General features: G+C 41.0%; 1 protein-coding gene across 2 annotated transcripts; it reads right to left on the reverse strand.

Moving 5' to 3' along the window:
* Positions 1-1,732: 1,732 nt before the first annotated feature.
* Positions 1,733-26,941, reverse strand: OGA (O-GlcNAcase). 2 transcript variants are annotated; one of them, XM_086617016.1, is made up of 16 exons: positions 26,755-26,941; positions 23,009-23,060; positions 22,383-22,480; positions 21,005-21,135; positions 20,203-20,374; positions 19,129-19,227; positions 18,677-18,961; positions 17,949-18,107; positions 16,075-16,685; positions 15,503-15,677; positions 11,849-11,934; positions 10,877-10,981; positions 9,170-9,255; positions 7,987-8,179; positions 4,757-4,916; positions 1,733-4,020 (listed from the first exon to the last, which is right to left on the reverse strand). In XM_086617016.1, the coding sequence occupies exons 1-16, from the start codon at positions 26,939-26,941 to the stop codon at positions 3,884-3,886; spliced, it is 2,736 nt and encodes a 911-aa protein (XP_086473142.1). In that variant the 3' UTR covers positions 1,733-3,883. The 2 variants fall into 2 exon arrangements, with proteins under 2 accessions (XP_086473142.1, XP_086473143.1); XM_086617017.1 differs by lacking the exons at positions 1,733-4,020; positions 4,757-4,916; positions 9,170-9,255.
* Positions 26,942-27,145: the final 204 nt, after the last annotated feature.

The raw sequence follows: 27,145 nt of genomic DNA on the forward strand, positions 1-27,145 counted from the left end.
CACGGCCAGCTGTGGAAACGCCACACCAAAAAAAATGGCACTTGGTGCCCATTATTCACCTATCACCCTTCTCATGGGCACCATCCCAGCCTTCCAGACACCGGGGGGAAAACCTGCAGCACCAACAACCAGGACAGGCAGAAGGTTAAGGACAAAGAGGGGTATCAGAGGGGACAGAGACAGGGACACAACAGGAGGGATCCACTCTTCTCTATCCCTTTAAGTGTGGGCGAGGACAAGAACAGCGTGATCTGGCACTGGGGACTGCGGTAGGGGAGCCCTTGAACACAGAAGACAAGATCCTGCTTCAAAAATCTGTAGCAGGGAGCAGAGGGCTGGGCTGGCTGTTCAAAGGAAACAGGGCAGCAGCCTGGTCCATGCCGCAAGGGTGGAGGGGGGAGCAGCTGAATTGAAACAAACTCTGCTAAACGATGAGCTCACACCGCGTTCTTGGTTGGAAGCTGGCTCCGCTCCCATCAGAAGAGACCTCCACCAGCCAGCCATTTGCTCTGCTTCAGCTGGAGTCGGTTCAAGAAAAACATGACTGAAGAGGTTTGAAAAGCCGATCCTGGTCCCAGAAAAAGGCAAGTGCTCACTCAGCGATGGTTATACAAGCGCACCCGGTTGCTTCTGCGGTAGCTGCTCTCCACAGCCATCTGGCTGGCAGCAGCACGTTACCTACGTGACCTGTCTGGAACAAGGGAGGCAAGAGAGCCCATTCCCGCTTCACGCTCCTTAAAGGAAAAGTTCCTGGCACAATATCAGAGCCCAAACCCGCCTCCCAGGCTGAGATGTGTTTGACATAGGCAAGTCACATTGCCATTTCTGCCATAACTTCATGAAATAGGCTTCAAGAAAACAAAGACGACTATAGGCAACGCGTTATGATTTTTGTGAAGAAATACCAATGGTTTAACATAGCACACGATTACTGGGTTAGAAGTTTTTAACTGCTAATTTCCCCACTTAGTTTTGCGTGTTACCATGTTCTCCACAATACACACCTTCTGCACTGCATAACCAGTGCACTTCTACAGCAGGTGGATGAACTCCGGTGAACTGACCTTAGGAAAAAGCTGCTTTTAATACGCCTGACCCATCCCTTTTGTTTGGCTGCCATTGTAAGCAGGAAGCTACTTGCTTTAGCTCCCAGGTGTCCAGCTTCCTGAGTTACATTGTGTGGATGCACAACTATGGCCAGACTGTGGAGCTAGATGTCCTTCAAGTTACTTTGTGCCTCACCTTGTTTCTGCCAGCAGGCTATTGGGGTTTCAGCAACCTCTAAACCCAGCAGACGGCAGGAAAAGGAGAGGAGGGAGGGGCGGGGGGGGGGGAGAAAAGAGTAAGAAAGGGCAAACAAGCACTGCTGCAACACACTGGTTTTGCCAGACACCGGAGACCACCTTTGAAAGAACTGTTTTGGTTTTTTTTTTACAAAACAGGTGAAGTTCAACTGGTGCTACTCACAGAAGGGCCAAAGGTCACTAGCACCTCAAAAATCTTTGGGGTGAGTACTTCTGAAAGGACACCGAATACCTGCCTACGAAAGGCATCAGCACAGATCAGTGCCTACCACACAACACACTGCCACCACTGAAACCAGACACAAGTTTCTCTGCCAGCCGATCCTGAGGGCATCCAACACATATGGCGCAACACAATGTAAACTGCTGAACTGCTTCTGGGTCTGGAACCTCACACACAAAAATACAAATTTCTTATTTACATTCACTTCTCAATTTTTATTCTATTTCTCGCATGGTCTCCGAATACAGTTTTACAGGTCGTTTTTTTTCTGCTACAGATACCGTTGATCTAAAAACAGATTAATGAAAGTGGCATTCCAACCTCAATGAAAATTCATAACCATGAAAGATATGTCAACATATCACTTTACAATCCTAGAATGATGGTATTGGCCTGACATTCCGTAGGCTTAGACAATTAACTTCTATAATAATAACAAAGTCATAGGAAGAGAAAATGTGGCAACTCCTTAAAAGCCAAGAAATAAGGCCACGAGCATCCTATGCTGTAATGTTACGCATCCAGATAAAATAAGTTGACTCCGGTACCCATGAAGAAACAAAACTCTCCCACCTGATAAACCAAGGTATCAGCTACTCAACATGCACTCAAAGCTGTATAAGAACTAGTGGCATTCAGCTCTGACTTACATGAAATCCCATAGCACAACCCCGTACCTCTCTCCAAAAAAGGAAGTGAACTTGTTTTTCAACTTAAATACTTCGCTACCGCATTAAAAAATTGTTCACATTCTGCAAAGGAAAAAACAAACAAACAAACCAACCAAACATCCTGCATGTGACTGCACCAGAAGGTCAAACACAGCATCTCCTTACAGGTTGCAGACAACTCTACTGCAGTCTTAATGCCATCCACTATAGGCTGCCTAACTTCTTCTATGTCGCTGGAGGCTTGTAAAAGGAACTGAACTTCCTTTGCACACCACTGAAAAAAACTCAGGAAAATTAAAAAGAAAGATAAAGACAGCTGATGGCAGCAGGTAAATAAGCAAGATACTGGAAAGCGTATGCCATCGGCCAATTACGTATCTGGGACATTGGGACTTTTGTGAAATACCAATTTCATAAATGATGCAACTACCTCACTACCAGATCCCATACCCTGCTGATTCCATCCCATAGCCAAACATGTCAGACCTGGATAAAAACATTAAACTCTTGGAACATTTAAAAGTAGGTAACCATTTAAATAATGTGTAAAAATGTGCTTATTGTGGCATTTCTTATAGAAAAGTTATTTGATACAAATGTGCAGGACTCGAAGACCCTGATTTAATTGAACTAGTATGAACAGGCTTTGAAACATGGTGACTGTTCCAAGGACAAATCCCAGCTCTGGGCCTGCTCTCTCCCTCTCACCACCTTTCATCAACAATCCTGTGTGAACATCACCAAAAATTAACGGGTTCGGCAGACCACCCTGTGAATTGCTGTTTCAGTCCCAGGAGAATGATGATAACCTCAAGCAGTGACAAACTGTGGTCTGAATGAAGCATCATTTGGGATCCGCACCCCTTACCCAAGATGGTCAGTTTCTAGCCCTGGATACGAGGCACAGTAAGAAAGGTCAGTGCTGAGGACAGATTCGTTCTCCATTGTGGGTTTAGATTATTTGAAAGTGCCATCTTGGACCTATACCATTTCACTTCTCAAAAGAAAAAAGTTACAAAAACTGGTAAACAAAAAGTTAGTCAGCATATGGCTAAGTTTATATACACGGAAATTTACACTTTTGTCATTAAGTGACTTCTGCCACAGACCACTGCACATTTGTCCCTAACAAAGCACAAAGCTTGAACCAATGGTCGTTAGAAGTGACAACAGGTCATTGCTTTATCAACAAGCATAAAGATAGTCAAAAATAGAACTGTAGCTACTTATCTTTAAATTTGCTGATTGACATAAGCAATCCCTCCCATTTCTGCAACTTCCAGTTGCACATCCTGCTCTACAACAGAGAAAAAACCTGCATCTTTATAGACACTTCTGACAGAGACCACTTTTCTGTTGACATGCGAATGCAGGGAACTGTCGTCAACCACAGAGCTGATTGAGGAGGATTCCTCCGAGAAGCTATAGCCCATGCAAGATTCCTTGGCACTTCACACAGGACCAGGAGAGGACAAGGTTTCTCTTTGTTAAAACAGTGTTTTCAGCAGCATTATCCTCTTCCAACAAATTACAGTCTGAATGTGTGATGGGTGATTTTCGCATAGCCCCTTCCATCAAGCTGGCTTATTGCTGGCTTTGTGCAGCTAGACCATATGAAGATCCCCACCACTACCTGCCCAGCTGTTAAGGGACTATGGTACTGGAACAGTTCGCTGTCAAGCGTTTCACAGGCTTCTTCCAAGGATAACAACATCCTTTGGAAATCCTTCCATTTTAGCAATTTCAAAACAACCCAGCTTGCTATAGAATTCCAGGATTCTTTTATCATCTGGTCTCACTTCACAAAAAGCCCCACGGGAGCCTGAAGAAGAAAGAAAGAAACAAAACAGTGTAGGAGGAGCGTTACTGTAAAAAACACAGACGGGAACTCTAGTAATATTTGAAGTCTATTATAACATTTAAACCTAATCCAATCACTGATCCAATTCCATATGGAGCATGGTGCCCAAAGGAGACCAGATTCATGGCAACATAGCTGACCATCCCCTAAAGAACAAATCATCTCCCCTCTGCACACCTTTTATTTCACATATTTCTTACATATTTCTGATATTGGCTCAGTAAGGGCACCAAATTGGGCACAGGAACCACGAACCTCAGGTGCGCAGTAAGGCAGACAGCCAAGCACTTCCCCATATGGAAGGTTTCGGTAATCACCCACCAGCGCACACTGCCACGCGTAACAAAAAGCATCATTACCAACGCCAGCAGGGGAAATGTAAACATTTGTGCGTTGTTCAAGATGTAAAAACGCGTGCTCTCGTTGCCAGATTGCTCCCTCATTTCTTCTTATTTCCTAATTTGCAGGATAATGGCTAAAGCAAAAAGTGACCTTTTACTGAAGAGAGCAGCAGAAGTTAGCTACCTGAAAGTTTTTATAATTATTTACCTAAATCTACAGTGCTAACTGCAGTAGAAATCTAAGATCTCAGGCTGACATGCAAATACGATGTTAATATAACCATCCCAAGCTTGCCTTGCATCCTAGAATTTACATGTAATTAACAAATAAGGAATTTTGAGTGCAAGCAGCTCACCATTAGCCTTTAGAGAAGAGAGCAGGCAGGCCATCATACTTTTGGCCACACTTGGATCTGTCACTTTTTTGTGGATATCAATCTTTATCAATGATGGGAAGTTGGCAAGGAACGATTCTGGCAATACTTCTTGCTCTTCATGGAAGCTTAGCATTATTTTCTGAAAGGAAAATGGGAAACAGACATTTAATCATTACTCAGTTTTTCATTTTCATTTGTGCTTATTAAGGGAGGCTGCTTTGCTCACGGAGTATACCTACTAATCAGCGTGCTTTTCAGCTGTACCTCTGATGGCCACTTTGTTCTTTACCTGCTGAACTGCTCTCTGTACTCCAGATAAAAAGGCAGGCTACAGAAGCCTCTCAGACTGTCAAAGGAGGAACGTGAGACTCCTTGCATGGCTTCTCAGTGACCCACACTTCAACTGAGAAAAAACATAAGCTGACCCATAACTAACAGTTCATGCACGGGTATTCCTTTTCTTTGTGTTTCACATGGGCAGTTTTAGCTCCAAGTGTCCCGATCTTTCACACGGATCCTTTGGTTCACAGCTGCTGGGAAACATCTCTCATGTCCACACAGTTTTCTTAAACTACTTGCCACAAAGGCAAATTTGTTTCTACCTTGAAATAAGCCTGTTGATAACTAAAGGATGTTGTTGATCACTAAAGACTACTGCAATCACCCAGGAAGGTCTTTAGAAACGTGACACGAAACGTTAACTTTGTTCCATTCCTGTGAGTTGCACAATCAAATGAGGTAATGCAGAAGCAGACAAAGCCAAATCTAAACATACTCAGGTCATTCCACTTGCTAGTTACCACATTTTAAAACCTTTAGGGAGCACTGGATCAAGTGAACAAGCCACCTAACTTAATTTCTTGTATAACTGAACATGACTATCATAACAACCCAAAGTAGGACTTCATTGCACAAGGACCACTTCCCCCGCGCCCCAGGTCAAAGTTAATGAAAACCTCTCGAATCTATAAACTGTCATCTCTCAAACTCTTGCACAGAGAGACTCTATTCAAAGTTACTATTTCGAACTCGTTGAGCCACTTCAGGTTCAAAACCACACCTGCTCCTCTGGGCTTTTCTTTACCACAGCTGTAACAGGCACAATCCCACAGAAAGCATTCCAAGCTAGCCATGCTGGCTTCAAGCACCAAGGCAAAGATGATGACTGTTTCTTCCAACCACAGAAGCACTACAAGAGGTAAAACAGGTTATCAAGGAGTAGGATACAGGTGGGGCTAAGTAGCAGCGAGAGAGATGATGCATTCATCTCTTGTGATCAATAATAACTATCTCAGAAAAAACAGATACCAGATATACTTCCCTTATAGGAACCTAAACAAAACTGCAAGACAAACTCACAACAATATGACACAAGTCAGAGGATTAGATTTTTCTTTTGTGAAACACAACACTTTATTTTTCCCCATGAACCTTGAGGCTCAAGATGTAGTTAAGTAAACTAGAGAACAACTGAACTGTATTAGAAGCCAGCAATTTGGATCAAACGATCTAAAAAGTACAGAAAGGGAGCTTTTCAAACCAAAGTGGAGACTGAGATTATCAAGAGGTAAGAAGCCTGTAAAGGAAATCAAATCAATCCTATTCTGTGAGAAAACTCTTCCCTACATGATCTTCAATGATAATAGTTCCTAAGCAACTACTGAATACTCTATACGCTCCTTTACAGCGTCAAAAGGATAAATGGATAAAATCCCACAGCATCTATCTCAACAGCAAAGTACAAAGAGCTACTCTCTACTCCTGGGAACATCCCTCGAGCCCATAGTCTCAAGAAACAAACTTTTCCTGAGATATCGTACCAACAGCAAGAAATGTTCTTAAACATCTCAGTGGAAAAGCTAGTTTATCAGCACAAAATATCTTATTCTTTTTCTTTGAAGTTTGGCTTTAAACTCCTGGAAATCAAGGCCCCCTTCTCCCTTACTGTACCTACTACAGTTTTGTCGTGTTTAGTTTCCAATATCTTTATATGCATTAGCTTCACTTCGAAATCTGAATTTACACATACAGTTGAAAGCACAGCACTGTGCAAATGTAGAAGAACCAAGTCATAAAGCCTACAGGCTGCAGAATCAGCTCCACTTCAATGGCAGTAGGGGAGCTGTTAAGACACCTCCTCATCACACCTATGCCAGAACACTGATATTTGCTGCAAGGCTGGTTTTTTGTTTGAACGTACTTTACTTTTCCACAAACATGCCTCTAACTGGTGGTCATTTTCATAATAGGGCAACAAACATTTCTTTCAATTTCCAGGAAGCTTTGCTTTGTTTGCAGGAAGGCCTGCGCTCCCAGAGCCATGACCTCCTTTAAAATTTTGTCAAACTCCTAGACAAATAAAACCAGGGCACACTGCCATATATGTCATTTCTGCCCTGCCCTGACCAGCTGGGGATTCCTTCAGGACACCCACCAGTCTGACACCAGTCTTTGTATTCAGACAACTTGCAGAATACTCTCTAGAAAGTACTTCCCCCCCTCTTAAGAGGGGAAGAAAGGTTAAGAAGTGGTGTTTCTGGGCCTGCCTCTACTACAGTTTTATCCACACCTCCTTCCACTTGCAGGTGTGGATCAGCACCTCTAGTATTTAGCTCATTTCTTTCCTTGACAAGAACACATCAGCTAGAACTTTTCACTATTTCTAACAGTTCAGTGACACCGTTTTTTTTAATTTCTTCCACAAACAACTCAAGATATTAATTTTTAGCACTTCCTAAAGGCGAGATGTTGTTTTGCACCATTTACATCTGTCGCTCCACAAATAGCTCATAGATTTTAACATCAAAAACAAGCTTCTTTAATTTGTTTTCCATACTTAAACTGATGCAACTCTCAGTGGTTAGCCTTACCTGCAGCATGGCGAAATTAGTATCTCATTTTGCAGGAGAATAGAAGAAATCCTTTATTTTCAAAATGTCATTTTCTCTAGATTAAGGTGCCTTACGTTTACTGCATTGATTACCACTAAAGAACGCCTCATGGGTGTATTACAACACACAGCTGTATCTGACTGGCAGTGAATAATTTTACCATCATCTTCTACGATGTCAGATACCATGCTCATCAAAGACTTCAGAAAGATATGAAAATTTAATTACATGGAAGCTCAAAATGCAGAAGGAAAACAAAGACCTGCTTTGGAAAGAAAGAGTTCAGCATACAATTCTGATCTTCTGGGTTATACCAACCTCTGCCTCAGACAGCTCCTTGTCACTATTTGGTTTAGTATATTTTTCTTGCATGAAAGGGATCCAAGACATTTTGCATTTTTTAATGAAGGGAGTCACATCAACGGTTCCCAAAGCATAGCCACATATGCCATCCTCATCTTCTAGGACGAAGCAGTAATCCAGGCTGAGGGTGAGCAAACCTCCTACTAACCTGCAGAAAGAAGTATCCAAATTCAGTCAAAAGAAGGTCACTTTGAACAAGTACGCTCTTCAAGTACTCTGGAGGAGGCTCTAGGGTCAACCAAAGACGCAAGAGAGTTCTCCAGTCACAAAATTAGTTCCTATAAAGCATTAACAGACTGATCAGCTGTCAAAACTTAGCTATGAGCAACATCTGCACCTCAGGATACCACAATTTAATTCCACATACACTGCTCTTCTGACTCGCCAGAGACACAAACTTCCTTCACCTTTTGCCCTCAGTTTGTCTGCTGCCATTACCTCCTTGTTCTTCCATCTTCTCTTTTGGGTATTTTTGATACCAGTTACGCATCTTTTCTTAACTACCTGTAACTCACAGAGTAGCCCCTTTACAAACTTCTAAATTAAACACTCGAGACATAAAAAACCTCCTCAAAGTAGTTCATTTTACAACTCAGATTTAGTGCTTCTTTTTTTAACTTCTCACTTGTCATTGCTTATTCTTTTTAAAAGTTGGTACAGCCAACCTATAACATGTATTTCAGAAAAGACTCAAGGCAGGAGGAGGAGACTCTCTCAGCTAGGAGATGGGTCCTCAAAAAAGTTTCAATTATCTAAAGAAAGACACTACATTGCTAAAAATACCAGAAGGTAACTACAGACTATGGACACTCTCATGATACGCTTTCACAAAATCTGAAATAACAGGATACTATGATGCACAGGTTTCATAATAAAGAGGTTTCAGCTAAGTCTTTTTTTCTAACAGCTCACAGCAGGTGACCAGAGCATAAACTGAGACATAACCGTCAATGGCATCTTTAAGAAACGAAAACTCCAGTTTCCCGAGGCCTGCAGAGGGCAATTTTGGTTTTGTTTTCCAAATCGAATGCTCTTTGCAATTCTTCCCACGCACACACTTTTAAAAATTCAAATTAAATAGTGTCAGGACTTAATCCTTCACAACTACCTCTTTAGGTCACTCATTCATAATACATACTTGTCTCCAATTAAATCTGGTAAACTATGGAAGGGTTGATCAGCTCCATCAGCATACATTTCTCTGCAGATCTTATATACAGACGCCTAAGAGGAGAGAAGAGTTGATTTAGAGTTATTCGTCATATTCAAAAGCCAACAACTTTGTTTCAGAGAGATTTCAATTACAGCTCCACCGTAAACTAGTTCTGATAGGCATTTAAGTTACACAGAACAAGAATGCCCATGTACGAGAAAGGCTCCATCTTCCCCCACCTCCCTGAAGGTAACTCTTCAAGTCGCCCATCAAAAACACTGTGGTTAAGTTGAATGGCTGGCAAGGAAAGACCGGAGGTCAACCTCCTGCACATGGAACAGCACAGGGTTAATACTGAGGGTTAGTTACCAAACACTCAGTGATGATCAACACCCTTGCAACACAGTCCCTTTTCAAATCCTCCAATGCTTAAATGCAACACTTTAACCACTGTGAAGAACAGACACACCCTGACTTTCTTCATGTTAAAAGGCTTTCAGCTGAACCTCTTAGTAAACTTGTATCAGTCACACTTCAAATAAAAAAATTTACACTTTTCAACAAAAAGTCTTTACATTTGGCATGTTTCCAGCCTCCTTTCATAACAAGGGAACTACTCAGAAGAAGAAATACTCTTTATGACTGCACACTTAGCTGCATCACTAATCGTTTAGGTGGCTTTGAAATATCAATTCCATTGCCTACAAAGGAACAAACCAGCTTGGGTACAGCCCTGCACGAAGCTATGGAACAGGATGCTTCACTGCATCAGAACAGCACAGGACAGAGCTAGACTGAAAGGAGAAGGTAAAGGACATGCCTTCATGCACTAGCTGTGTTTGTCTGAGCGGCTTCAAAGGCAAAATTCATCTGAGCGACCAGATACTTATGTTTCAAAGAAAACATGTTTCATCTCAATGTAGCTACAAATGCGAAAGTGTAAGCTACATTAATCCTTACATTGTTTAAATATCATCCATAAAGAGTGTTAGTAACTAACTGTTGGTTGATACATCACTTTCAAGTATTCTTCTTGCTAAGCTAATAGGAATGAAACAGCACTACAGACCTGTTCGGCAGGTAAAGAAATGGGGAAAGAGCTCTAATCGGTAACGATAAATACAAAAATCCTGGTTTCAAAGCATCAAACGCTCCAAAACAGATTTGACAACAGTTCTTTCAAAATTCATATTTGCAAACCAAAAAGTTTGCAACTGTAGCTGAAGTATTATCACATTTTGTAGCTAAGTTTTGAGACTCAATTTCAAACGTCTGCCCATATAGCTCCGAGAATACCAGCATTTACCACAAAAATTGCTCAGTGAACAAGTATACACATCCACCTCTAAGGTTAATCCACTGCACTTGTCCCCACTGCAAGAATTCCTCTACCAGCTGTGAATGATGTTAACTTGCCTTTCAGAAACAGGGAAAGCACTCACACATTTAAAAAGGTGGCAGGGTGGGAGACTGGGAATCAAGACATGGATGTACGTGTACTGTTACACAGCATTTTGTCGAACCACAGGCAAGTGACTTAACTTTAGTTTTCCTGTGAGCTTGCATTTGTGCCTTCTGCAAAATGTTGGGACATGTGTTTCTTTAGGGGATGGAGGGACTCAGCAGTGACCAGTGCTGCCACAAAAGGGAAACGCATCACTAACAACAGCGACAAGTGTCAAAAGCAGTTACCTCATCTTTAGGAAAGTAGGGTCGTATGGTGTACACTTTGGAAGTGGGTGTTAATGGAGGTGGTTGAAAAAAGAGGTCATTTGCCCCATCAATAGGCAGCAAACGCTGTGAAAACAAAATACTTAATATGACTGTATGAACAACAAAACCCATCGCTCTTGGGTGTGCACTGCAGACTCCCAATTTAATATTTGCTACTTGCAGGCACCCCAGAAGAAGGTGGGGTTGGTATGCTTTACAAATGCAAAGACCTTACTTGAATAGAAAATATCCAATTGGTGTTTTAAAATATGCAATTGAAACAGCACATTAAGAGTCTGTTAATCTTATCTGCTTTAAAATACTTTTTACCAATCATATCTACACTGTCTCTGTATAAGAACACAGAATGTCAGGAGGAAAGGTTTGGTCTGAAGAGGGTTAACTGGCCAGAGGAGAGGCTTTATCCCAAAAGCAATGCGCTGATTCAATTTGCTGCGCGCAGAGCACCTGTGAGGGGGGAAAAGTATAGAGCCTGAAAAATCCATGAACAAATCTGAACATGGTATAAACAGCGATTTAAGAACACTTGCCAATTGAAATCTTTGCAACAAAGTGCATTACAGCTTTATTTAGAGAGGAACCAAAATTTGGACGACTATTCCTTTTGCTCATGGAATTCCCATTGGCAGACAAGCATGCGCGCATTGTGCAATTGCGGGCGCAGATAAAAATGCTGTGCGACCTGCAAAGAAACAATGTGAAATGTACAACTAAAGCCGCTGCGCTTCGCATGCGCGTGGGACAGGCAGCATCTCCTTGGGAAATTACTGTAGAAAGGGGAGGAAAATTATTTTAAACCAAGCTGTAAGGCTAATGGGCTTTGGACCAGAAAGCCTTCGGCAGACCAATCCTTCCAGACCTCTGATGTGCAACAAAAGGTTTCTCATAAAACAAAGAAAATGTCATTCAGTTGTGAAGTCATATTGATACCTGGAACTCTCCTGCTAGACCACCTCTAAAGGCCCAGGGTTCTTGGTCTCCACTTAAGAACTGTGCTGAAGATTGACTACGACACCCTGTTGAGATCAGATCCAAGCGGAGAATGTTACGAGAAGGGGGATTTCCTGGGTGTCTAACATGTCCAAAAAGCTAATACAGAGTTGTGGAAAAAGCTCTCTAACTGAGCTATAAACCAGGGCTTGGGGGAGGCTGTAATAATGTACGATTTACAGAGATTTTTGTGCTTGCGCACTAACTGCAGTATTCCAAGCTTTTGATTACCTATAACAGACCAGTCTAAGAACAGGTGAAGTGATTCAACTAACACATCTCATTCCAGACCAGAAGGCTCAAGAATGGTGTCATGCACGATTACATAAGCTTCCCAGACATTTTGTACTTTTTTTTTTGTATCTTTTTGGCAGAAACATCTGTTTCATCTATGGAAAGATAACATCTTGGAAGCCACATGACTCAGCTATTATTGTTAATTTTAGACTAAACAAATGCCATTACCACAGCCTCTTGAAAAAAACGGACCTTTCTGAAGTCACATTTTAGTACTGATTGTTTCTAATCTTGTCAGAAAATTAGGACTGGCAATACACACAAACAGTCTGCAACAGTTCAGGCAGTCAGGACGGTCATATGAAATAATATTCTTGCAAGAGACTACACAGATTTACATAATCCAGGCCATACCTTCACAATGCTGCTGGCAAGTTAAAAAGCTGAGTAGTGTTAACCAGAATTAACTCACAATTTAACTAGAACATCCTGTTGGTCACAGACAATGTTAGCTTTGCTTTTTACCATCTGGATTTTTTTTGTCCTCAAACATATCAGATGCAGGACTAGGATCCCTGCTGATCAACCAGGCCCACTGAAGTGCTCAGCTTTATCTTATGCTTGCTTTGGAAAAGAAACTTCCATTAGCTGTTCGACTTTTAATACAGTTCCGCCAGCAAGACACCAGTCTTCAACAACTAACATAACATAAATGACAACTCTGGGAAAAAAAAAAAAAGCAAGCATAGTATCTGGAGTGGAGATGTTAATTACCCGCCTAGTTTTCTGACAAGATGAGCAGCGCAAATACTCTTTTCCTTTTGTGGACAGCAATCTACCTCCTGTTCAAGTAACAGTCTCAGATCAGTACAGACAAGTATGTTGTGCTAGTCAGAGAGTCCCAAAGTGTGCCAAGTTTGACGTTTATGAGAGTTTAGGAATATATGTTAAATACAAACTACCCTAAGTGTGGTAAATTTCAGAACTGATCCAAGTATCAGAATTTGAATTTGGTTTACTCCCACATTTTAGAATTCTCACGTAGAAAGATATCCTTCACAAGAAAGTTTAGTCAAGAACTTGGAAGACAGTGTATCTGTCTGTCCTTTGAGACTACAACTTAACTAGCACTTCCAATTATTACAGTAAAGAGCTGCGTGAATGAAGAGCTGTATAAATGAAAAACATAGTTAATGCCTTAGTCGCTGCGCAAATGTGACTTCAGATCATGCCTATTGCACATCTAATCTATCTGAGCTGCCTCACAGACAAAACCTTTCCATTTTAATTAATTAATGACGACGCGCTGTGAACATCTGGCGCTGTCCATCCAATAGCAGTAGAAACTTGTGCTGAAGATTCTCCCATCTGTACACAGTGGGGAAGAAGACAATAGAAGTCATTAGTAATCCATAGTACTGTACAGCCACACTAATTTAAGGGACTGAATGCTAGCTGGACTTGGGAGGAGAGGTGAAGAAAGAGAACATTCAGTGGACCATTGAGCACACCATTGTGAAAACTAATTGGTTTGGATTTGTAACATACTTTGCTTTACATAATGATGTATTTTAATCACGGACCTTTGCTCTGTATATGTTTATACTAGTGATAAAATGCAAGCTGAAAAAACATCCCCTCTCAGGAAGCGCTGTTAGCCTAAGTACTAAACAGTATATAAGAAATACTCTTAAAATTATTTCAACTATCTAATACCAGTTTGAGTACTGCAGCAGAACAGTGCCAATGTTAACAGAGCTAGTATTTACAGAGTTGGCTTCTAATGTGAACTATTCCAAATATGTGATGCATTTAAAGACTTGAACCCAACTTCACAGGGACATTGAAAACTGAAGACAATTTCAGCTGAAATCAGTAGGTAGTCTGATAATTCTGAAATGCAGTCTTAAATTGGGTCCTTAACGTTTAGAGATTATAAGAATCACTGTTCTCTTTATGGAGCTTTGGTCTGAAGTTTTAAACTGATCAAGTTAGCAAAAAGAGAGCTTGGTTTCTATCTAAAGGTCAACATACAGCAAGAATAGTAAAGTTGGGGCAGTTATGTTGCACCGGTCTTAAAAACGCATGAACTACAGCTTTTAAACAGCATTAGACAGAGATGTTAACGTACTACAATGCTGCCAAATTTTCCTCCTGAGCTAGTTTTCTTCTCTGTACTTTGCAGAAGGCAGTCTTAAAAGCTCTTCCTCTTTATCAGCCATACATATAGGAATTAGATATTTAAGAAGCACAAAACACAGGGAGTTGTTGAGCATGGACTGACTTGACTTAACAGGTCTTCTCTGTCCCTGCTTAAACCTGCCGGTGTTTAAGAACATAATTTAAAGACAATCCAAACACTAGGACTAGACCAAGGTTGTGTAATGGTTAACCACTGTGAGCTTTGTGACAGCTACAAAAAGTGTGACGAGAGACCATCAGCTTTGCTGCCTGCTGTGTATGTCAAGCAAGTCCACAGCATATTCCTTACAGCTGGATTGAAACCTGGAAGTGAAATGAGATCACTAGAATTACCCAGGCCATGCTGGTGCTATCTGCCAACTTAGGATCCCACAAAAATCTTTCAGAAAAAAAAAAAAACACACACAACAAAAACCCACCCAAAACAAAACCAAAAAGTCATACATTTGAAAAAAAAAAAAAAAAAAAGAAAAAACTGTTTCAAGGTAAGTTTAATTCTCAGACTAAATCTGTCTGGAAAGCTCCACAATTTCCATCCACTACCAAAAGAAAAAACAAAAACTATCAACTAAAAAAAAAAAAATCAGCAATTTGGCAAGTGTTTAAAAGAAATTATTTTGCACCAGAATAGCCTTATGCCAAAGCTCGCATGCGCACAGGGCTAGGAGGACCAGCTTCCTCTTGGCCAGGCCCATTGAAAGGTCACTTCTGCAATTACTCTGTTGAAGACAGCAATAATGTTATCAAGACAGAGCAAGCAGCAGATGGATGATGGGGTCACACTTCATAGCATCATTTCCAATCATACATCAGGGTATATCCAAGGAGTTACATCGCATAGTCCAGTGTGCATTCAGTCAAGAGTAAGGTAAAGTTAACACTTACGTGTCAGATGAGATTCAAGTTTCATTAGCCCAAGAAGAAAGTCAAGGTCTCAATGTTAACCATCCAGCAGGCTTCACTTAGAGTACCAAAGCAAATTCACAGCAAGCATTGCTTCAAATAGCGAGACAGGAAAACCTTTAAAACAGGGTCAAACCAGACCCTGTGTCCAAGGAAACCCATTTGCCTAATACTTTATTTTCCCCGTGGGCTAATTAAAACCAAAAAAAACCCCACACTATCTGGGATTATAATGGCTCCCAATGCACCTACCTAACCATTGCACAAAAGATTTCACCATTGACATAATACTCTTGATATCCCAGACGTAGGAGTACATGTCATAAAGGATTGTCCTGTTGGCACAATTGGAGAGGCGAGTGAACATCCCCATCACCAAGCTGCACATCTCTTCAAACTTGGCTGCTCGGTTACGCCATTCTTCGATCTACGAATGGAGGCAAAAGATCCACAAGATCAAATACAGCCTTCTAGGGAAGAGAGGTACTCTAAATATGGAGGAAGACTATACAATTCATTACTTCATTTTACCAGCACAGACTACCACACCACACATGACTTGCGGGTATTCTCTACGGCTGATAGAAGTGAGGCCGGTATAGGGATCACCGGTCAAATGCAGACACCAGACTGTCTTCATAGCTACACAACATACAGAGCTTAAAACAGTCGATTCCACCGGAAGAATGAAAGTTAGAGATCTGTGGTTAGTTACACATTACCCTTCAGGTTCTAGGAAGTGAAACACCAGTGTCTATTACAGACAACAGATAACATTGCTCAGAACTTTGATTTAAAAGGAGAGAAATAAGATTTACACTCACTTTTTCAGCATCTTTTCCTTTGCAGTTAACACTGACAACACTGCTATTTGCTCTGAGCCACTGGAATTCTCTCAGCATCTGTGCACCTTTGGGCCCGTGCTCGTAAGGAAGGTAAAACAAGTCAGCAAGAAGCTGCAAGTCCTCTAAAGTCACTGGTTCTAGTGTGTAGAGAGGCTTTTCGTTTGGCCCAGGTACAAACTGTTCTTTGTTAATTTGCTCATCAGTCTGCATAGGGGCAATGTCACTACCAGAGTCTTCCTGCATAGACATCTCCGGGGACTTTGATTCAGCTATGCTCTCCTTATCAGTATCCATTGGCTTCAACTCTTCCGCCATCTTGGCTTCGGCAATATCCGTCAGTATCTGATTAGCGTTCTTGTCTGCATCATCTTGTTTTTCCACCACCATGTCCATTGGCTCCTCATCAGATTGCTTCTTCTCCTCCTCCTTTACCAAGGCTGGTGACTCACTGCTCAGCGCTGTCCCCTGACTCATGATGGGTTCTTGGTAAACTGTGGTAACCACAGTTGCTGCATTTAAAGACGACGGGGCCACCAGAGGCCCTACATCCCCTACAGTCGTCTTAGCACCACTGTGGGCCACTTGCCTACCTGAGAATAAGAAGAAACATGTTTAGAGTTTTCAATATCTGCCAACTAACATTCAAACAAGCAACTTCAGCAAATCACGGATGATTCTGTTGCCACGGATCTGATCAGCGCAGCTTCATTTTGGTACTTTGCCTGTTCTCTTCTGTCATTGGAATTCTAACTACTGACTTTGTTTTTCACAAGTGTCTCCTCCACATAAATGGTAAGCACAGACAGGATGGGGAAAAAGTTAGGAAAATTAGTTAATATTTATGTGCTGTCAGCAGCATTTTTGACTATGCCATCAGAATACAAAGCTCTCAAAGTTAACTTTTTACCTCTGCATCAAGTGACTTGTTAGATTTTTACTTGGATACAGAGCACACTCCAAAATAAAAGGACCGATGCTTAAATATTTAAATTGCAAAAGTGTCTTTAACCCTAGGGAAAATGGAAATATTCAAAACCTGATCAGACACGGTCTTGGGCAACTTGCTTGAGCAAGGTGGTTAGACTAGGAGATCTCAAGAGGTCCCTTCCAACCTAAACTATTCTGTGAAAATAGAGGAAGATGACACCTTAATTATTACTCCTCACCCAGCTGTTTTTGCTGCAGCTGAGTTTGAGAAAGATCCAAAATCCTACAGTAGTTCAAAAGGATGAGAACTCCCAACTCTGCTCTGGTGCAGAAGAGGTTCTTCCATTCCACCACCAGTTTTCAGAGAAAGGCACTCTGACCACCCCAAACCCATATTTGAGGAAAAACAGATTTTACCTCAGATCCCAAGCTCCCATTGCTACAAGAAAGGTGTACAACGCTGGAAGGAACCCAGCTGGTTTCTGTATGTAGAAACCCAGAAAAATGAAGCCATCTTAAAACGACTGGAAGAACATGGACTTTTCGGGGGCAAAACAAATATTTACAAGGATCTAACACCCACTTCAAAAAAGACTATTCTTCCATTCTCTCAGGTCCCACAGAAGTCTAGTAACAACTGGGACTAGCAAGATCCAGACTCTTTCCTGTCTTGTATCATAAGCGTCAAAGGATCATGCATCAAGGTTGCTTCTGCTGATCAGTCGGGGCACTACAGGCATGCTGCAGAATGCCAAGCATTCTTCTTTCCGTATTAAGGCTTCTCCAATTAGTAAGGCAGAAAACACTTCCAACTGAAAATGATACAAATTGCCAGAATCTGTAAAATAGTTTTAATCAAAATGCACATTCTGAATATTTAACCCCATTTTTCTACCAATCCCAGAACAGTAACGAATCAGACTCACTGCTGTACTGCTGAGGTACCCCAAATTCCTGCAACCATTCCGTTAAAGCCAGCTTCAGGGCCATTTGTGGGCTGTAAAGAACATCTGTTTCAATGTCTTCATCGCTGCCCTCATTTTCCAATTTAATCTGGATAGAAACTGTACTGTCTTCAGTATCAGCTAGAGAGACAAGTTTTAAAAAGTTATCATGCAGGTTTAATTTAAAATAAAAAAAGAGTCATGTTAGACAAGGCATTCAAGAACTCTCTAACCGCCTTATTTCACAAAGAAGGACAAAGCATTACATCCTAATTAGACAAAATGGAAGACCATGGTCACCATCAGTGTCAACACAAACTGTGTGCAGAAACTAGATATCCTGGCATTCAGAGTTTCTCTTTTGATCCGAACTGCTTCTATTCCAATGAAATCAAATACATGGACACATGTCAAATGGGGACGTTACATTTGCTTGCTGAGAGTGCTTTTTATACAACCACGTATACCTGTCAAGACTAAGAAATTCTCTCATAGCATGTGCTACAGGTACTTTCCAGGAAGTCAATAAAACCATCTAGATGCTTGCCATCTTTAAGGCAACTTTCAATTACTAACGGGATAGAAAATGGTAGGTGATCTTAAAAAATAAAAAGTTGGTAAGGAAAGGCTAGAATAATTAAAAAAAAAAAAAAGACAGTATCATTTATAAGGTTAAGCATAGATCCCGGCAAACAGCTACGCATACTTACTCATCACCACATCTTTTCTCACTCCATTCATGTTAGACTTGTACCAGGTTGCAAGTGTGTGAATAGCAACATAATTGGCTTCAAATTCACAGTTTGGATTGGTCAGAACTCCCTTTAGTCGAGGGATGAGCTCAGTTGACCGACCTTTGTAAGGCCCAAGAAAAAGCCTCTTTTGATCATAATCATTAGCATGAATGTTATCCCAGATAACTGGTGCTCTCCTGATGATTTTCGAAACTTCTTCGATGGACTCTACTGGAATGTCTTTGGATACAACTTTTGGACCTAAGAAGGAAACAGGATAATCAGAGGGCTTTGCAAATACTTGAAGATTCAACCCCCAAGTAGTTGGACAGTTTATTTTACTAAATACTTAGGAGAAATAATTTTTAACACCAACAGCAAATTAAAAACCAAACAAACAAAACCCACACAAACCAAACAATTTTTACCTGTCCATAACACCTCGATGCCAGGGAGCAGCTTTTCTCCTACAGTCCGTAAATACGGCGACTGGGCAACATTTGGATAACAGAAAGTTCCACAGTACTCTGCACAGGAAAAGAAAATGTCACTGTTAGTAGATGGATGCTGAGAGAATACTACCGTTTGAGAAGAGAAACATCTATAAAATTGATAAAGAAAGGCCCAAAGTATAAATAAAAAGGGCGTTATGAATTGTACTTGGCATAAAGATGAGAAAGGAAAGGTAGAGAATTTATTTAAAATTGCTCAAACGTCAAAATTAGGAAAAATAATAAAGTCCGTAAAAAGAAGGGTAGATTACAGCAGACACTATGCAAAAGAACTAGAAACCCTAAGACTGATGAAAAAGTGCAAATACCTAAACACATTAACACCAGAACATATGTGTCTCTAAAGTTAAAGAGGAGGACTGCAACAGAACTGAACTACTACAGAGCAAGGGGATAAACCGATTAACAATTATGATAACACTGCTACTGAACTGAATTTTCTTTGCAACAATGGAATACTCTCCCTTACAATATTCTTACAGATATTAGAGGGAACTTGTAATTTAAAAAAAGCAATGGCTGGACCTGAGTTCAAGTCATCTTATTTTTTAATAAACAAAGCAACTCAGTGACTAGTGGAAGTGGGTAATCTTATTGAAAACAGGTACCAACGACAGAAGTAAGCACACACTGTGCTGTACCTCTACTTTAAGAAAATTTAAGAAACTAACAGCTAGCCAGATCAAGAAGCAAAAAGATTCTGGTACAAGTCAAATAAAAGTCTTCTTTTAACCTAATTTTCAGTTCAAACTTCTTGAACCATTCTGTCAAGCTGCCTCCTTTGCTTGGCATTAAGCCTTTCAGAGATGTGTAAATTAGGCAAAACCTCTGCAATATTTGAATTACTTGAACCTTTCTTTATAAGTCAATTTCTTCAAACAACCCAAAATACCTCTTAAAGCAGTGATTAAATATTAAGCTAGCATTTCAACCAGTAAGATAACAGGCCTCCTCCTTTAAGGCTGAACTAAATGATTCATCTCATTTTACCTGTAGGACAGAAAAGGAATGTGTCTGGTTCTCCTAGATATTGATAAATTTCATTTGTGATCGAGACTTGAGCATGAGCAAAGGAACTGAAAACTTCTTTGTCTGCTGCACACATGTTGTGATCAATATCATCAAACAGCAGTGCAAAAGATCTGCAGCCAAACTGAGAAACCTAATACAAGAGACAATAGCAAAAGGTTTATTTTTTTTTTTTAAATCAAACTGTAGAATTTTTATAAGGAAAAGCTACAGTAACAGGGAATAGAAGGTAAGATCTATTCACAACAAATGTCTATCTCTGACCCACGGCTCTGCTTCTCTCAAAGATTAGACCTCTAAAGACATGCAATCTGTTCCAGTTTTAACAATCCAAAGCTGATCTTACTGGGCACAGCTGGGAAAAAAAAAATAAATCTAACTCTCTAACAGCTTTCGGACAAAGGAGAGGAGTCAATTAGGAGAAAACAGATGTGTACATCAGGCGTTTACTGTGGATAAGAGTTCCTGCTTTAGAAATGCATCTTGGTTTCAAGGTCCTAAAACACTCTGAAGATAAGCTCCTAAGAACAGCCTTCAGAATCCAAAACAAGATCAGACTCTTTCTTTTTTTTAAATCTAGACGATCACTGGCCACTTCTGCAATACAACCTGAACACTTCCATTCAAACTGATCAGAGGCACCCAAACTAACACTAGTGCTGAAAACATTAAAGCGGCCAGTGAAAAGCTGCCAGAGCGAGCAGAGTACTCAAGTTTTCAAATTAAGCAGCACTGCAACTGTGGTTAAGTTTGTCACACTCACCTGGTCCAGCTTGCGTTTTAATGTGGATACCTCTTTAGGATTGGAGAAAGTGATGTCGAGTCCAGGCGAGATTGCATAGATGAACTCTATTTCATGTTCTCGTGCAGCTGATATTAGAGTCATTAGCTGCTCTGGAAATAAAATTCATGTATTTCAGAAGAAATTCAAAAATTTAAAAAAAAAATAATCTCAGACATCTTTGTAAGTAAATTATAAAATGCAGATGCCTCTGCTACTATAATAAAAAACCAATTTGCTGAAATTTCTTAAACCTAACATAGCAAAGAGCACCAAATTATTTGAAAGAGTTCTCCAAAATTATGCCAGAAGGAATATAACAACTGTCCTTGTATTGTTATTTTTCATGTTGTAATTCTTTTAAAGATTTTTAAAATTGTCTTTATCTCAATGTTGTGAAATCAATGTGGATGTAGTCTGGTTTCACAGTACGCACACCAACAGTTCCAGAATTATTACTCACTTTTTCCACTTTTGTCACACATACTAAGAGGCAATTCAATGTAACAATATCACCCTGCATGACACTGATTCACGTACTATTCATATGACTGAAGCTCAGGGTACACGAAAAGGGCTTTTTTAACATCACTGTGTAGAAGTAGTCGCTTTAAGAAACAAACTTCAAATTTAATCTTCCATACAATTAATAACGAGAAATATTTTTAGAACATTTAACAATCTTTGTTGTTATTGCAATTATCTTGCAGTATCCTTTAGATAATATTTCTGCAGTGATTCAAAGTGGCCTCCAAGAAGGATTATTTAATTTCAAGCAAGTATCATTTTTCCCCTTACCCAAGAAAAATGACAATCCCCAAAAGCTAACAAAACACTGTAGATCCCATGAACGCCAGAGGTGGATAAAAAGCCTCACATCAGCTTAAACAGGTCTTTTATGTTCTGATTAAATAGTCAGAAGCTGTTTTTTAACTGGTACTCTCTTCATTGAGACAAGCACTTAATGAATCACATAAAAAGGCATGCTATTTGCTCATCAATCTTTTTTCTTTTCTGAAGCAAATAATTTCTACTTCAAAATATGGCCCAGATGTTCAAGAGTCGGAGGAATAATTCTGAGAAACCTTTCCTTGGAAAAAGGTAAATCTCCTAAGACAAAGCCTTAAAAGAAATTTTAGAAATTATCTTAGATGTAGAGTTACAGTTAAAAAAAGTAAAACCACAACACTGTGCTTGTACCAAAGCTGCACTAAATACACCTGCAGGGTACTAAGAACAGGTCTCCACTCACCTTTGGAAATGGTTACTGTGATTAAACACACACAAGCATATGTAGCAATGACCAATTCATTCAAAATTCTATTTATAGAAAACACAGAGGGGAAATAAAGCCAATTACCCGCTTCCTCCACAGAGTACATTTCTCGCCAGAACATCCTGTGCTTGTAGTCATCCTTTGGAGCATACAGGTATGTATTTAGTCCCCACTTCTGAAGTCTATAAACATAGGGAAAAAAGCCTTCATTGGGATAATAGCACACAAATTCAGGAATTCCACCTTTTACTTGATCTAATTCTAAGTATTTTACTTGATTTGATTTATTTTTTTTCTTCATTTAACATTGTGTTATACTATTAAGTCACAATAAATTTATGCATAAACGATACTGAACAAATTCACTTTAGGCAAGGAGGGTGGTGAGACACTGGAACAGGTTGCCCAGAGAAGCTGTGGATGCCCCATCCCTGGAAGTGTTCAAGGCCAGGTTGGATGAGGCTTTGAGCAACCTGATCTAGTGGAAGGTGATCTGCTTGTGGCAGGGGGGTTGGAACTACTTGATCTTTAAAGTTCCTTCCAATCCTAACCATTCTATGATACTACGAAAGGTGAATATGAGCCCCTGAGAATATGGATTATGGAAAAAAGCTGCTCTAAGTTAGAACAATAATTCTTTTCATGCTTAAGTGGAAGATTATGATTATATTGTGATGGAATGTGCTGCAGTAAGAGGAAGCATGACTTGCCTTCTAAAAAGTTCTTTCCGCTGCTCCATAACCCAAGGTCTTCCATAAAATCCTATAGGAAACAAGATTAAAATTATCCAGTTAGATGTTAGATTATGCAAGCTCCATGAAACGTTATATTACAACCCACTGTTTTCTTCTGCTACATTCATCAAAAAACTTCCCAAACCAGAAAGGGGGGGGAAAAAAAATAAATCTATTTAGCATTAGGAAAGTGTAATAACCTAAACTGATCTAAATTTAAAATACAATTACAACTTATTTCATTTCTTATGATCTAAGGTCTTATAATTTGGCCACTGAAGCAATTAATTTTCAGAATCCAAACGGTATTTCTGAGCACATGTCCTTGACAAGTCAAGTCAGCATTACTGTAAGAGCAGACTGAACAGTCATAACCTAATTAAACTACCATTCCAGACACTTACAAAACAGAACTGAAGGCACGTGAAAATATTTATCAGCTCAAAACCACTTAACCAGTGGTACAGAGTAGAATGCTAAATACACACACAGAGCATCTAAATACATACTGAGGTAGATGATACGTAATTAAAAAAAACACGCACAAGTGAGTCAATAAAATGCCTAGGATTTCATTCCTTTTATTCAGTTTAATAGGCTTCTTGTCAAAATTAACTTGCGAGTTGATATCTTACTTTAAAATTCCCACATCTTCATAAGCTAAGACTGTCGTCAAATATCCATATAAAAGCATCTACACAGATGATTTTAAAATAGTGTGTATTCAAAGTAACAGAATTCCATGGAAATTGTAACTGCTTCTCGTTTTAAGTCTAATCCTTCCATTTTAGAAACATAATACTTTAAAAAGCTCTCCCAATACACTCTTAGTCAACTAAATTCACTTAGACCTACGTGCAAACAGTTCAACCACAAGTGGGCACTTCAAAACAAAGCTTCAGCTTGGCAGTCTGTGCAAAGACCAGAGACTAAAATAACACTGAAATTTAATAAGCTCTTATTTGCAAACAGCACGGCCACTCAGAGATGAATGATATACCGAATACACAAGGCTCACAAGTCCCCCCCAGAACACTAGCTGAAAAGGTAGACAATATCTTCACTTCCAGAGCTATTCACCATTGAAAACCTGTAAATATTTGGTCTCACGGAGATCAAAACCACCCTCCTATAACCTTTCAAAACTGATGCAACTGAAGCATTTTCCACATATTAACAAGTATTTCAGTTACCTGTTAAATGAACAATGTTCTTTTACGAAGCTTAAAGCAGGATCAAGTTTTAAGAATTAGTCTCTCAGAGAGTGATCTTAGACTAACTGGCACCACGAAGTGGCAAAGCTGAGTAACTACGACTCCTCACAAACTGCAAAGTGACAAATTGAGGACAGTTAAACAGAGGAACAAACAAGAGAGCAGTTGCAAGGCATGAAAACCTTCCAGTTTATTTCACCCAGAACGAATTTCTCATTTTCACTAGCATTACCTAATTCTGACTGATGCTGCCCTGAGGAAGCTCAACAGCCCACAAAAGCAATTAATTACTGTGATACCTAACGTATCTCCTACATGTCTCGTAACTCCTTCAGAACGCTTTTGCTTTACTGTTTCAGACCTTCTAGCCTAAAGTGGAGCAGGGCCCTGCCATAAAAAAAAACACCCAGGAAAATCAGATAACAAAGGCTAATTAAATAAGACTGAAGAGAATAAGCTAATCCAACGTGATACTTTTCCATCTGTCACCACATTTCTTAGACTACTAATGTCACCAGCTGATGACAATTCTTGGATCTTTCTGTCCAACTAAAAATTAACCTGGTTTTGTATTACTCCCTCATACCATGCACCAGGTTAACATAAAGTCAACAGATCATGCCAAACACCTCATCACAGTTACCACACTGTCCATCACTAAAAGCCAGGATATTCTGGAGGCAGAGCACCAGAGCTTTGCATCCAGTACTCTCTTAGATCTTATTGCTCCCTGAAACAGTGAATTTGATATGTCATAAGCTCTTCATATTCTTAGAGCACACTCCCAGTATTTGGCCAATTTCCACAAAAGATCCAAACTCTCCATCTCATTGCTTTACTCTCACCATACCTCTAGTTTGTGTTAACCACTGCACTACATTTAAGCATTTATCTACACTTCTAAAGTTAATCTGTGTCTTTCTCTTATGCCTATAATTCTCTTGAGTCACTAAAGAGACAGATACTTCACCCACTATCGTTTACCTCATTCATCACAACAAGGCTTTTTGTTTATTTTGATTTTTTTTTTTTTTAAACACTCCTCTATTCCCTTTTTTCCTGTAAGCATATTAATGTTAGACTGGTAACCCTTAACTAGTGTTAGACTACTTCACTGGGCAGAGGTCATTTTCTTGCTCTGTTTTCTACACAGTACAGTCAAGAACATCTGCACTGAAATATATGCAGAGGAGATCAGCAATGTAACTAAGATGACAAGAAAAGTGACTACGGTATAGGCAGTGGTTCTGACATAAACCTGGATGAACAGGTGATGCATGGTCGAGGTGTTATTGGCAGATACATGAGAAAACATGCTGTTACAGTCTGTATTTCTGTTCACCATTATCTGTCTCCAAAGACTTCAATTTAGCATCTATCTTCACAGAATTAAGTCTATTAACAAAGTAAAGACATCTCTCTCCACAGTGACCGTATTTAAGTCCTGGTAAGTGCTAAAAAACAAAGGCATTAACTGGGCCTAGTGCACTTTAGACGGTGACATTTGCAGGAGCCAAATGGTCTTTTCTTTTTAAGATATGAACAAAAGGCATTCTGCAAGCAATGCAGATATCGACTTTGATAAACTGCCTGTCTCACTCTCCATTCCATCTGTTAATCATTTTGTTCTCCTACTGGAGATGCACTATAGGTACAGAAATAATAGCAGCCCACAGGAATTTAGAAAATTCCAAGTCAAGTACTATGTTGGGAATATAACATTTTCGTGCTGGCTTTCAACCATCTACCTTAACTGACCTGTCAGAAACACAGACAAATCCTGTAGTTACTGAGAAACGCAAAGAGAGTCCCTTTATTCTGCAGCATCTGCAACAATTTAAACCTTTTAATGCTGCAACTATGCCAAAAGACAGTAGAGGACTGTTCTACAGCACAATTAAAACGGTAAGCTACAACACTTCAGAGAACAGGGAAGCATTTAATATTAATTCCAGAACAGATGTCTATGGAATCACCTATTCCCTACCCAGGAAATTGAATCTGAGCCTCTGGCACGCAGGAAGAGCATGTACAGCTGGGATAATCGCACAGTAGCTCTTTTCTCTCTCTCTCTCCCCTACCTCCCCCTTTAGACACGTACTTAATAAGGGAGCCACAGCACAAATCATCGGCCCGCTGGGGGTGCCAGGCCTGCCCTCACCCCGCTGAACAGCTGCCATCAAAGGGCGCGCTCTGCTAGAGAGGAGCTTCCAGCACAAGCCCCAGGGGCAGCAGCCCCGCCCGGAAGCCGCGGCTCCTCCCCATCCCCCAGCCCTCTCCAGCGGAGGGAGCCCCGGCCAAGAAACGCGCACCACCCCGCTCGCAGAGCGGGCTCCTCCGGGCGCCGCACTGGGTCGGGGGAGGAGATGGGAAAAAGCAGCGCCAGCTGGGACCAGTCCCCACCCTGGCCTCCCGCGGACAGCGAACCCCCCGCAAACAGTCCTGGATCCGTCTTCCCACACCCCCCGTCTCTCAGGGACACAGGACGCCCCCTCCGAGAGCTCTTACCTTCGACGACGCCGCAGAGGAAGCGGCGGGAGCCCAGCGCGGTCTCTGTCTCCGTGTCGGTTTCCTCGCCGCCCGTGACCGGCCCCGCGGCGGCGCCCGGCGGCTCTAAGGGAGCGCCGGGCACTCCGGCCGGGTTGGGACTGCCTTGGGGCTCCTCCAGCGCCGCCTGCCCCTCCTTCTGCACCATCCTGCCGCCCGCCGCCAGGACCCCCGCTCGCTGGGCCGGGCTGAGCCGAGCCAAGCCGAGTGCCTCCTTCCCCCTCTCCACAGCCCCTTTGTCTCCGCCGCTCCGACCCGCCGCTGCTTCCTGTTTACGGGGCCCTGCGCCTGCGCGGGGAACCGGCCCCAACCGGTCCGCACCGCTCCGCCCGCAGCCGCCCCGCTCGGAGAC

The sequence above is a fragment of the Tauraco erythrolophus genome, chromosome 9 (genome assembly GCF_009769465.1).
Source record: "Tauraco erythrolophus isolate bTauEry1 chromosome 9, bTauEry1.pri, whole genome shotgun sequence".
In the NCBI taxonomy this organism is placed as follows: domain Eukaryota; kingdom Metazoa; phylum Chordata; class Aves; order Musophagiformes; family Musophagidae; genus Tauraco; species Tauraco erythrolophus.

Coding starts and splice junctions, on each gene's coding strand:
- OGA (XM_086617016.1), bottom strand. CDS start 26,941: ATGGTGCAGAAGGAGGGGCAGGCGGCGCTGGAGGAGCCCCAAGGCAGT. Junction 21,136..22,382: donor GTACTCTGTGGAGGAAGCGG/GTAATTGGCTTT, acceptor TTTTATTTCCAG/AGCAGCTAATGACTCTAATA. Junction 9,256..10,876: donor CCTACTTTCCTAAAGATGAG/GTAACTGCTTTT, acceptor CTCTCCTCTTAG/GCGTCTGTATATAAGATCTG.